Source organism: Acartia tonsa, chromosome 7 (assembly GCF_053477335.1).
Source record: "Acartia tonsa isolate MP-2025a chromosome 7, ASM5347733v1, whole genome shotgun sequence".
Classification (NCBI taxonomy): domain Eukaryota; kingdom Metazoa; phylum Arthropoda; class Copepoda; order Calanoida; family Acartiidae; genus Acartia; species Acartia tonsa.
In genome coordinates, this window is record NC_137266.1 from 24,745,325 (window position 1) to 24,757,857 (window position 12,533).

Consider the following 12,533-nt stretch of genomic DNA (forward strand, 5'->3'; position numbering starts at 1 on the left):
TCTTATTTTATATCATATTTGTATATGTGACAAAAATAAATTTGTTGTATTGCATAAACATTTGTTGTCATCTTAATTTATTTAACCCTTTACAGCCAATTTTTATGTGTTTTAATGTATAATAAACATGAAACATTTTTATGTTAATTCATTGATATATTGTAAAGAATTAATTTTTAATTAGTATTGATAGATAAAATCAAAAGACCTAACTTTACTGTATACTAGCATACAATATTTACAAAGCAAGACACTCTAAAAGCTGAGTATTTTACCTACAAAGGGAAGAAACATCACGATTCAGTAAAAATTATTTAATCCATAGTAAAAAATAAACGTTAAAATCCTAATAAAAATTGATGTGGGCAATTGTTCTCATTTTTGGCTTTGCAGTATGATTCTACAGATGTCAAAGTATATTTTTAATATACCTTTTAAAAATAGTTTAAAAACAGTTTAATCTTCATGAATATCGTTAACAGTAATCATAAGGTAGTAAAGTCAGAATTAAACACATGAAACTAAGGGGTGGGGAGATATATGTATGCATCGTCCATTGTCCTATCTCCATAACCCTAGAAATCAGACACCTTTGTACACCTTAAATTTTACCAGGCAGGGGGTAAGGTATAAATAAACCATTTTTAAACAAGCAAATAATTTATATCAGCAGCGCAGCCAAAAAAGGGTGACATGAAATTAACAGTAAATTAATAGCCAGTAATAATGAAGAAATGGTATTTTTTAACAGTTCTTACCTACTTATCTTCCCAGATTATAAAAAATCCACCAAAAAAGTAAGTATTTTTTATCCCTGTTACCCCTGGGGTTTAAGCCCATGAAAACTTTGCCTAGGGGAAACTTTGTGTAAAATTCTCGCAATAGCGGCTGGAAAAATGTTTTAACAACACTCAGATTATAATAAATGGAGTTCTGAAACGTCATATTATTTCCAATACTGCGTCGAATCCAATTCATTTTCCCTGGATTTAAACCGGTTCTGAGCCCACTGAAAAATTATGTATCTTGTAATGGAGAATTTTCATCAGAATAAAATAAACATTATTTGATAAATTTCGGTTTTGTTCGTTTTCATTTTTCTATTTGTAGAAACTGTCTCTCATATGATGCAATAAATGAATAGTGAAACAATTTTATAAATCTGTTGTGCCTAGGTAAACGAAGAAAATAAGGCCATTTTATTTTACTTTAAGCAGTAAGTTAAATTATTATATTAGCACATAGAGAGATAATACCCCTACACTAATATTTATGATTCTTCGTATATGAAGCTTTATTATATATGGGAATAGACGTCTAGAAGGATATGGGTAAATCCAAAGGAATGTTTTTTTCTTGCATCGTATTATGAACAGCTTTCCGCGGATATAAAATGTACAATTATACCTCGGGGCTAAAAAACTGGTTTTAATCTTATGATTTTAAATTTTTTATTCGTAGAAAACTATAAGTGAATACGAGAAAACAATATTTAATCTACATCCCTTTGTTCTCCTTAAAGTTTCACAGACTAAGAAAGATAAAATATATGAGGTAATAATTTACTCCCATTGTTGTATCCCCATATCCCTGCCGAATATACCTACCTATGTCTGCATAATATGTTAAGTACCTAACAAGGTATGTAATCTTAATATGTCTTCACAAGAACGAAAATACATTAGGAAGCTTATCAATGTTTGATGATGGCGCAAAAGGTCTACAATGTTAATCAAGATAACTCAAGTTTTATGCAGCGAGAGAGAGGGGACAATGGGCTGTTTATGACTTTAGTCCCTAAAGTTTAATTAGAACATTTTCTTATTCGTTGTCTTAACAATTTTAGGGAACTTTGTCGAATTTTGATTGGTTGGTTAATTAACTAAACCAATAATTGTAACCTACATAAAGTGTAATTTTGTGTATCATCACTGGAAATGTACATCAATTTTTATGAGTTTAATGTTCTGCTTATTGGAAGGCTTTTTATACAGTTTTGTGTCCAACATAAAGAGGTTAGGGGCGAAGCCGCTAGTAATATATCATAGAACAAAGTTAAATTTATAGCGGAGCAACTTAGTACTCTATACGACAGTAGTATGTAAACCTGAATTCAAATTAGCAGATTTAAAAAAAATTATTTATCGACAATATCTCCAAAAATATACCTATAAAGTATAAACTTTACATTACTGTTCTTTTCTAATATTTTAAATTGTTACTGACATTGTTGTACTTGTTTTACGAATTATTTTAATTGAACAAAAGAAAATATCCAGTTTAGACATTGATCGAATTTAAAAGTTACGGGTTACCAAGTTAAAAAAAGATATTGTGATTTCTATGAAGAAAAACATGAAATTCAAACTATAGGATTTTGAGCATTCTTAACTTTAATGCTGTTATAATGTCGACAAACTTATTAGCATAAACTTTAACAAATATAACGTTACACAATAAATTATGTCGACATATCCATTGATATTGTATGTCAGCACAATTCTTCCCGATCAACAGGGAAAAATGGAGTTAATAAATAAGTTAATAACAGTAACAGGATGTCTATTTGTCTGATGAACCTGTATGGTTCTCCCTAACAGTGAAAAGATGTAGGGAAGGTTTTTTACTATTTTAGAGTAGAGTATTACTTTATATTTCAGTTTCCACGGAAAGAACAATAGGAAAGAGATAAGATCTGTATCATGTATTTATTTTGTAGAACATGCGCGTGCCTTATCTATACCAGAGATTGAGGGGAAAATACGAAGGCTTCTGAATTTGGGCCATATTGATTTTTTTTGCAGCGCAGCTACTCTAGAACTATGGTTTGTTTGTCTGTACAATTGAATGAGTTGAAAAATGTCATAAAAAAGTACTAAACATGATAAAAAACTTTAAAATGAGGCCTTTTATTACTTACTTGACATACTGGATTTTTTCTCTCAAAATATTTGAATAAAAGCCTCAATGTTTACATATGATTATTGTATAATAGTTTACTATATAGTTGTGCTTAATATGTTAGCTTATTCTTGCTGCGATACTTCTGGGAACTGTTGTCCTTTTTCTATAAGTAGGGTAGGTCCGTCCATACGTCCATCCGTCCGAAAGAAATAGATCTTTTCGTTAATTTTGGCATTAGAATTTTCCTAATGTTATAGACCTATGATTATCCTTTTCATCTGATTTTTACAACATTGAAGCATCTCTAAAATCAAGATGTATGTATGTCCTGAAACAGTATCCTGTATTTAAGCAGTTTTGTAACAAATTCACTTACAAATTTTGTTTAGACTTTTACATTTATATTCTTCTTTGTCAATACTGACACCTACTGTTTCAGAGCTTCGCTTTTTGGATGTTGTCATCCTTGTTAGCATACATCTAATGCAGTTATATTTTTGAATAACTACTAGGATTTTTTCTTTTATTTTCTATTTAATGGTTATTATTCTAATAGTAAGTAAGGTATTTTCTTAAGTTTAAACAAGTATATTACTTAGTTGTTATGTGTATAAAGTTTTGAAAGACACAAAACACAATATACAATCTTGGAAGAATGGTCATCCAATTACTATTAAAGTCATTCATTCAAAATACCTAGGATAGCATCTCTGAGATTTGCTCTGTCAGTAAGTCATGTCCATGAAACCTTTTCTACATTAACATAATCAAGAAAAAAGCAGTTTTGAACACGCAATTGTAATTATTGAAAAGCTAGGTACTCACTCATTAATAGGTCATAGCCTATGATTCCTATGTACTTTAACTTATCTTTACAATCCATAGCTTAGCCACTTCTATTATTGTCTAGGTAGCGAACACTAACACAAACAGGAAGGATAGCTAAAATGACATTTTTGCCTATTGTCTGATTTTAAAAAATAACTAGTCAAATGAGTTACTGAACTATTAAGTTTATTGGATTTTTACTGTACAATTCTCTATTGTTATTTTTTCATATGTTGGCTAGTTGCTGCGATACTATGGACACAATTATATTACCTTTTAATTATATTTTCCTACCTTTCTCTTCAACTTTTCTAATGTTTGGTGTAGTGTGTCAATCTGGATTTGTTTCTGATTAGAATTGTTTTGGATTTTTTGCAAACTTTTTTCCAATTCCTCAACCTAAAACAAAACAACTAATCAAGATTATTTTTAGATAAAAGGAGAAAGGATAATTCATGGACAATGACAACTATTATGAAAAAAAAACAAGTATGTCACTAAACTGCTTGTATTGTTTCTATAATGCTATGGACGGACAATTGACTTTATTCAGACCGTTATTTATGTAACCAACCATTTTAATTTCAACGCAGAACTTTTCTAGAAGTCCTAATTTATGATATTTATTAGATGAGATATGAACCAATATTATCCCCAACAACTAGTTGATGTGTTACATTTTGACTTTAGTCTCCTTTACATACATTTGCTCGTAGATGTATTTAAAGTTTCCAAATATTTATTTTTCCAAATATTTTCTACCAGTGTTTCGGAGCCGGAGCCGGGAGCAGCAACATTTTTGGTGGAGCCGGAGCCGTATTTTTCGTTAAAAACGGCTCCGGCTCCGGATTAGCTTAAAATGATTTTTTAAAGTAATATTATAATTTGGCAACGGTCTATTTCCATATAATAAACTGAAAAACTATTCGTTACTTAACAAATAGACACACATCCTTCTACTTTTATATAGCTTTAATCAAATAAAAGCAAAATATTTTAAATTATTTATTTTATTTTATCAAATTCAATAATGAAAAAAAAATTATATATTAATTTTAAGGTAGGAGCCGGAGCTGGAGCCGGAGCCGCATAAAAATTATACGGCTCCGACACCCTGTTTTCTACCCATCTTAGGTGTACTGCAATCCAGCGAAATTCATTAAGATTAGTTAGATTTATATTTGAAGATTCTTTTCAAATTGCTTAAATCTAAGAATAAACTTTCTCGTATTCATTCAAATCCTGTGGATAGGAACCGGTTCTCAATCCATACGAAAAACTATGTCTAGCATTGTATTATATCTAAAACCAGTTTTAATCTTATAATTGTACATTTTATATTTGCGGAAAGCTGTTTATAATACGATGCGAGAAATAACTATTCAATGCTTCTAGAAATATATTTTTCCTAGAACTAAATCCCGATTGCATAAATAAGAATTTGTAATATCTACCTACAAACTACCCAAGTTACTTTCAAACAGGGGTTACCTATCAATTTACCACATACGGGTGAGGCTGCTTTCAATAACGTCTGATGGAAATCCTAGTATAACTAATGGGAGTAAAATCTCTCCTTTTCTGTCCAAACACCCGGGGTATTAAAGACAACCACCTCTTTGATAGCATGACCTTTGTCTGGAAGTCATAAATATGCATGGTTGCGTTGCGCCTGATTTTGGCATTTCCCTTTCTCTATTAAAGTTGCGGATATTATGTGTTATAGTCTATAGGTACCTTTTGAAGTTGATTGCTAGAAAGTCCATCTTTCCAACTCATAGAACTCATCCACGCCATTCTGGTTTATGTTTCTCGCATTTTTTGATAACGTAATATTTACCTAATAATCTAAATTAATATCTAATTTTTCACTCATTAATAATTCTTGGTTACAGATACCCAGTAGACAATGAATATACACCAGTTTAAAAGTACAAAGTCAAACAAATATGCAGAATGTATTGGAAACATAATTGACATTATAATTTTTGTTATGATTGGGTGAAGTTCTTACACCCATTTTAAATTTGAAAGGATAATTTTCAAAAATACGAAGTAAGTAAGGGTAAAAAACTTATAAACGTCACAATAATACGAAATTTAATATATTTTCATTACGAATTCACTAAAGTGTAAATTATAAAACACCCTTTTTTAAATTGTCATTATCATAACTTTCGAAATTATTTAGACACCATCGTTCGTTCGTAAAAATTTCACAATTTTTTTGTTTTGACTTTTGAACATGACATAGAAACCCCGGGCAATTCTCTTATTGGCGCATTTTTCTCTCATTTCATTGGCGTATTTTTCACTAACCGCAAAAAAAAATGAAAGGCATAAATTTTTAAAAATAAAATTTCATTGAAATATTTCTGAAAAATGGATTGTTTTCAATTCTCTAAAAAGTTTTTTTTTAGAAAAACATTTCAATTAATGTAATAAAGTAGCGAAGTGTGAATAGGCAGTCTCTAGCAGACGTTGGAGGTGGTAGGAGGTAAGGCAGATCTTTGATCTGATTGGTCAAAGAGAATCAGCTGATCATTTGTGATTGGCGTAGACAATTATTGGCTAGCAGACGGCATAATGTAAATAAGGCATTTTAAAATTAAGGTCTTTAAATTTGAATTTTAGTATAAAAATTATATGTTTTAAGCATTTTATGCAAAATATCTCTTATTACAATACATTATTTTAAAATATATTTATTTGATATTTTATTGTTTTATAATATTTGTGATAATAATCCGAAAATGCAAATTTTCTTATTTGATAAAATGACCATATCTATCTTTCCATCTACATATGAAAGTTTGAAATGACATGGCAGTAAAAGAAGGCTTGTAAACGTATCATAATAAAATTCCAGAGAAGTTTAGTTAGGGTTATCCTGACAAAAATATATCAAAAGCGTGGCTCACATACAACTAAACAAACAAATGATATTATAATCATAAAAATAACTATGAACTTTTTGTTAAAATTACCTTGTTGCCTAAAGAAGTCAATTGGCTGTAGACTTTACAAGGATGACTACATCCGTAAGTAGAAAAGCATTTAGAAACAAAAAGAATATGCGTTAAACCACGTATAAAAAATCCTTAATAAAAAGTAATTTGGTCTTCTAAAGCCCAACCGACAAACAGACAAACCAAGTAAATTAAATGCTGGAAGACTTGTCTTACGGGAACTCATAACCCAAAATTATTTGAAACCTCCCCAAAATGTTACGGACGGACAGAGAGGCAAATTGAATGAAAAAATAGGTTCGCTATTCAAAAGTTATTTAAAAAAAAAATTAATCAAGATTGTGGTAATCCACATCTTTCAATGTTGTGTATCAACCTACAAACAAAATACAGAGGCCCTACCAATACAGATTTGAGGAATTAGAGAAGTATTCTTTGGATTTTTAAGTTTAAGAATTTTGCCGTTAAATATCATTAAATGGAAAAACAACCAACTATCTTTAAAAATGCTAGAAACTAATATATTAATTTTAATTCAACTATTTTCACCTATCCTTGTTGAGCCCAACTCTTTTGTGAGGTAACTTAGGATTGAGTATATTTATAATACAATGAAAAAACTATGAAATTAGAACCCATCTTTATAATCCCAATTTAACCTATTTAAGGCAGATATGCAGAGTATGTCAAAATGTCAAATGATAATTACCAAGCTTAAAAGGCTATCGAATAATTATCAATCTTGTGCACTTAAATTAATACAAGTTTAATTAGCGCAAACCTCCGGCCTCACGGGGCTAAGAAACCTGGCTTTAATCTTAAAATTTTTCATTTTAATGTCCGCGGAAAGCTGTCTGTGACAGGATGCGACAATTAACTAATATATTTCTTCCAAGGGCTCAATCTTATTATTTATAACTTTATTGTGCTTGGTATAGATCTCTAGGTAGAAGGTAATGAAGAATGGAAGATACGACCAGGATTATTTCCGTCAAATTTATACAGAATACAAATGAGCTAAAGCTGCATCTAGATTTTGAACAAAGGTAGACAAAATATATAATTCTTTGTTATCCTGATTCTTTTATGAGAGCATATCAATAATTTATTCCAAGTTCCAGGTTGTTGTATTTTAATTTGATTAGGAATGTTTTAAGAACAAAAACAATTCTTGAAAAGTAACTTTTAATATTTGCATAACAAGGACAATTATGTACATTGATAGCACAGCAATGAAAGTAAATGGGAAATTACAAGAAGAAGGCTCTGTCTGAATGTGTTTGTGTAAGTAAATGAGTCTGCGTTCTGCAGGGCGACTTAATGCATACCAGAGAAAGCTCAAAGTGTCATGTGTGATGTCATAAAAATCCACCTCTTTTTAGGGGTGTCCCCTCCCACTTCTTCTCTCATCCCTCCTTTATAGACGTATTTTTATGACGTCACACATGACACTTTGAGCTTTCTCGTATACTCTAATAATTTAGAAACTTGATAATCGTTGGTAAAGGGTGTTCTCACAAAAAAGATCAGCAGTCTATGTTAAATAGCTGCCTAGAAAAGCACATTTTTCCCTTATATTTACGGACGGGTGGAGAAAAATTAATTATTGAGCAGCTTTGCTACTAAAAATTGCTTGCACATACTAAAAATCACCTGGACACACAACTCTGAAGTGCAGGGACAAAGCTTATAGGGGGGGGGGGGAGGAGAGGTGTTGAGGGGAGTGCAGGCAAAATTTGAGATTTCAATAGAGGATAAGTATCCTCTACGTATCCTGTGTAGGTACCAGGGATAAAGGACAAAAACAATTAAACACTTAAATTTTTGTCTAAATATCAATGAAATTTTGTAGTGCAAAAAGGATTGGTATAGTAGCTATAACAAATTAGTAATACTTTATATTTCTACTAGCGGCTGCGCCCCTAGCATCTAGGGGCTCTATATTATAGGGCACAAAAATAGCCTAGAACCATACCACTCAGATTTATTTGAAAAAAATTAAATAGCCTAAAACTCTCTAAGAGTCTAAAAGAGGCTTCGCTGTAAAAAAGAACCCTATCGGTTCAGCGGTTAGCAAGATCCTTCGCTACAGACAAAAAAAAGCTTATTACTTTATATTATAGGATAGAACAGTAAACTGTAAAACAGAAATTATTTTTAATAATCTTTTGACAATTTGAGTAATGTATTGTGATAGTTCAAGATCTTCTTTGATATTTTTTTTTAGTGTATGGTAATGAATATGATTCTGAACATCAGTCTGTTCATACAAAAAGAAACTGCATAGGAACTAAATGTAGTTCTATCATAACTTTGTTATTGAGTAACTGTGATCAAAAGAATGTTTATTTATCAATAATTGACATTACCTTTTAAAGTGCACTTATGAAAATAATTATTTTTGATGAACTTTAGTTTTAACCTTTTATCCCTGGTACAGACCCAGTTACATGCATCTGACAAACCAACCTTTTCATCTTTAATTAAATTCCTTTCATCCTTAGTGGGTGTTTGTCAGATTTTATCTGTCTGTGTTTGTAAGTGTGTGTGATGATAGCTCATTGTCAAAAGCTATTATCAAATCAAAGAAAAGTTTGTATGATAATAATCACAAAGTATATTACAAAATTTTGAATCTAATGAAAAAGGTGTAACTGAAAATTGTCAAAAATTTGATTTATGAGTAATTATTTATACATGTATAAAGTAATAATACTTGTCGAGTGTCAGAACTGAATTAACAGAATATAATGTAAATGTTTAAACAAAATTGCAAGCAAATTTGTTGCAAAACCTTTTAAATATAAAATACTTTTTAAGGACATACTTACATTTTTATGACTTGACTATCTTAAAATTTTTCATTTTTATATCCACGGAAAGTTGTCTATAATTCGATGCGATAAATAACTTTTACTAGTCTGAATTTGATGCGAAATGAGTGAAAAATGCAAAAACAGATGAATCATCTCCAGACTGTCAAATTAACCTAAACAAACAAACTTTAATTGCCCCCAGATATCAAAATAAAGGATGGAAAAAGGTAAAAATGCAAAATCTCAGAGATTTATTGGGTAAACATTGAAAATCATACAGAAAATTTTTGCTTGAAATAGATCATGTACTAAAATCTATCTTGTAGTAAAATTTCATAAGATATTGTTGAAGAATACATTTTAATTACTTTTTATTGAAAAAGGCATGTTGTCAATCTGTCTGGGTGTTAACTTCAACCCCTTCCCCAAAATAAAATCTAAAGTCACAAAAACTAAAAGAGCTGGATCGACCTCCCAAACCCCTTGGAAAGTCCCTTGGAAAAAGATGAAAGTAGGGATCCAGAGAGATAATACAATACCGATAAATTGAAATCCATCCCAATTGATAATGCACAAAATTACCCTTTTTTAGAAATAAGAAAGCGTTTTTATAAAACTTTGGGGACTAGTGTAATAAACAGTCCGTTGTCCCCTCTCTCCCTGAGATAAAAGCACCACATAAGCTTCAGTTTTTAAAAAAAATAGTGTATCCATACATACTATATAAATATGTAAAAATCCTGGATATATTTCTAATAAATATCCGTCTTATAAATGTTGTGTCGCGACAAATAGTTGAGAAGATTGAACAATTTATAGGTCTAGATCATGTCTTTTCAACATCTAGGGTTTGTTCAAAAACCTTTCCGCCCATAGGAAAGAGGAATGGCTCTAGTTCATTTTAAAAAATACATTTCTGCCCCTCTGTGCTAACAAAGTCAATTTTTTTTTTAATATCTGCGGCAATCAGACTAATATACGATGCGATAAATGACTATTAGCACCAATTTTTTATTAATCTTAAACATTTTTCTATCGATTTGGAACAATATTATAGGTATTGCATCTCTATAATTATGTTTTTAAAGATAAATGCAATGATTCTAGCTGATTTTGATGGTGTAGATTCTTGTATAGTTTGTTAAGCTACGTTTTCATGAACGTTGTCATCCTTGTATACTTTTATACATATATCTTATCGCCCATGATGTCACTCATATATAAGCGGAAAATTTAAAATTTATTTATTTTAAAGTTTATAATACAAATTTTCTTGACCTATTTCAAGTAAGAAGGCTACTCTAAAGATATCTTCAAGATTTTTATAATTTTCTTCAGTTGGTTTCTCTGTAATTCAAAATCATATATAATACAGAATAGGTTAATTTTTTAGCAGCTTTGCTAAAGTACCTGTTTTGGGCCACAGTAAAAGTGTCTGACTATGACGTCAGAAAAAATTAACAATTAACCAATGAGAAGCCAGTATTCACAATGGTAAAATATATAGCGGCCTCTCATTGGTTAGTTGTTAATTTTTTCTGACGTCATAGTCAGACACTTTTACTGTTTTCCCTGTTATGTTGTTCTTTTTAACCATTTTCTAATATTCTTTTGAACTATTGATTCTGTTTCACTTTATTTATTTAAATTCAAAGGCATTTTTACAGTTGGGGTCTGTCCGTCCGCATCATATAGATCAGATATTTTATTTGGAATTGTATAATTTAGAAAGCGTAGCAACTCTATCTTCCCTGACCCATTACAATATTTTATTTATTAATTGGTGATTCCTATAAAAAAATATCCTTGTTAAATGTTAACTGCGCATAATATTCTGATTTTCTATTCATTTACGTCAACTCAAGTCTCAACAGATCTAAAAAATAAATAAAAACTTTGTGCGCTATTTCAGGGACGGTAAATATGATAATTAATATCTACCCCCCTCCCCCCCCTCCCCCCCCCTAATAATAAGCTACCAAAGCACTGTCTTATCAAGATAGAGGGCTGAAATTTTCAGGGATAAAACATTTTTGGATTCTACTTATTTTCATAAAGTTTTGTTAAGATTTGTTTATTGATTGAGGTGCTAGATCGATTCCCAGATTTTTAGGTTTTCGTGAATTTCTCGATTACTATTCAGGATTGACGACTGAAATTATTCGGGATTGAATATGATCATATTGTACACATTTCCATCAAGTTTCATTAAGATTTGTCAATCAATTGCGGTGCTAGATCAATTCTTAGATTTTTATGTTTTTGTGAATTTAAAGGTTGCGTGAATTTTGAGGTTTCCTATTTTACCTATTTTATCATGTTTATTGTTTATTGTATGACACTGCACTATAGTCAAATTTTTTCTTGATATTCATTTATAATTGTTGAGCTTCGCTACTTATGGATGTTGTCATCCTTGTTATTACTTTAACTTGCATTTTGGATGAGTGCACCTTAAAGAATAAAGGAATTCCCCCGACTTTTACTTTTTGACATCTCGTTTATTGATCAGTTTGTTCATCCAGTAGAAGGGGAGGGGATGTTTAAAGGGGGGTGGATAGAGGGTAAAGTTATTTTATCCCCATACGAGTTACAATTTATTAGAGGACATGAAAAACTGATGTAACATCCAACTAATGATATATCCATTTTAAATTTAGATTGTAGGTCACTGACTTTTAATTTCTACATATTTCATATTTTTACATTTTAACTAAGTTTTAAAAGTTGTCTTTCAGTCTTTGACCTGGTTCTAATAGAAAGAGTTAAGAATAGCATGGATCTAAAGGGATAAGACAATTGCCGATAGATTGATGTGCATCCCCAATGATAATACACAAAATCACCTCTTCTGTAGATTAAAATTGGTGGTTTAAACGTTTGAACACTCAACTTAATCAACAAACTAATGCAAATTCACTGAAAACCCTAATGTTGTTAAGCCAACCAATAAGAAAACATGGTCATAAAACTTTGAGGACTAGTGAATTAAAAAGCTTAATGTCATCTCCAGCTC

The 12,533-nt window shown here is 30.6% G+C and overlaps 1 protein-coding gene across 1 annotated transcript in view; it reads right to left on the reverse strand.

Moving 5' to 3' along the window:
- Positions 1-5,988, reverse strand: part of LOC145324466 (uncharacterized) — a 129,669-nt gene extending 123,681 nt beyond the window's left edge. Inside the window, exons 1-2 of the mRNA XM_080167053.1 lie at positions 5,470-5,988; positions 4,027-4,131 (exon numbers count right to left, since the gene is read on the reverse strand). Of these exons, the coding sequence (XP_080023179.1) occupies positions 4,027-4,131; positions 5,470-5,529 (165 nt within the window). The 5' untranslated portion in view covers positions 5,530-5,988. The remainder of the gene's footprint in view (positions 1-4,026; positions 4,132-5,469) is intronic.
- Positions 5,989-12,533: the final 6,545 nt, after the last annotated feature.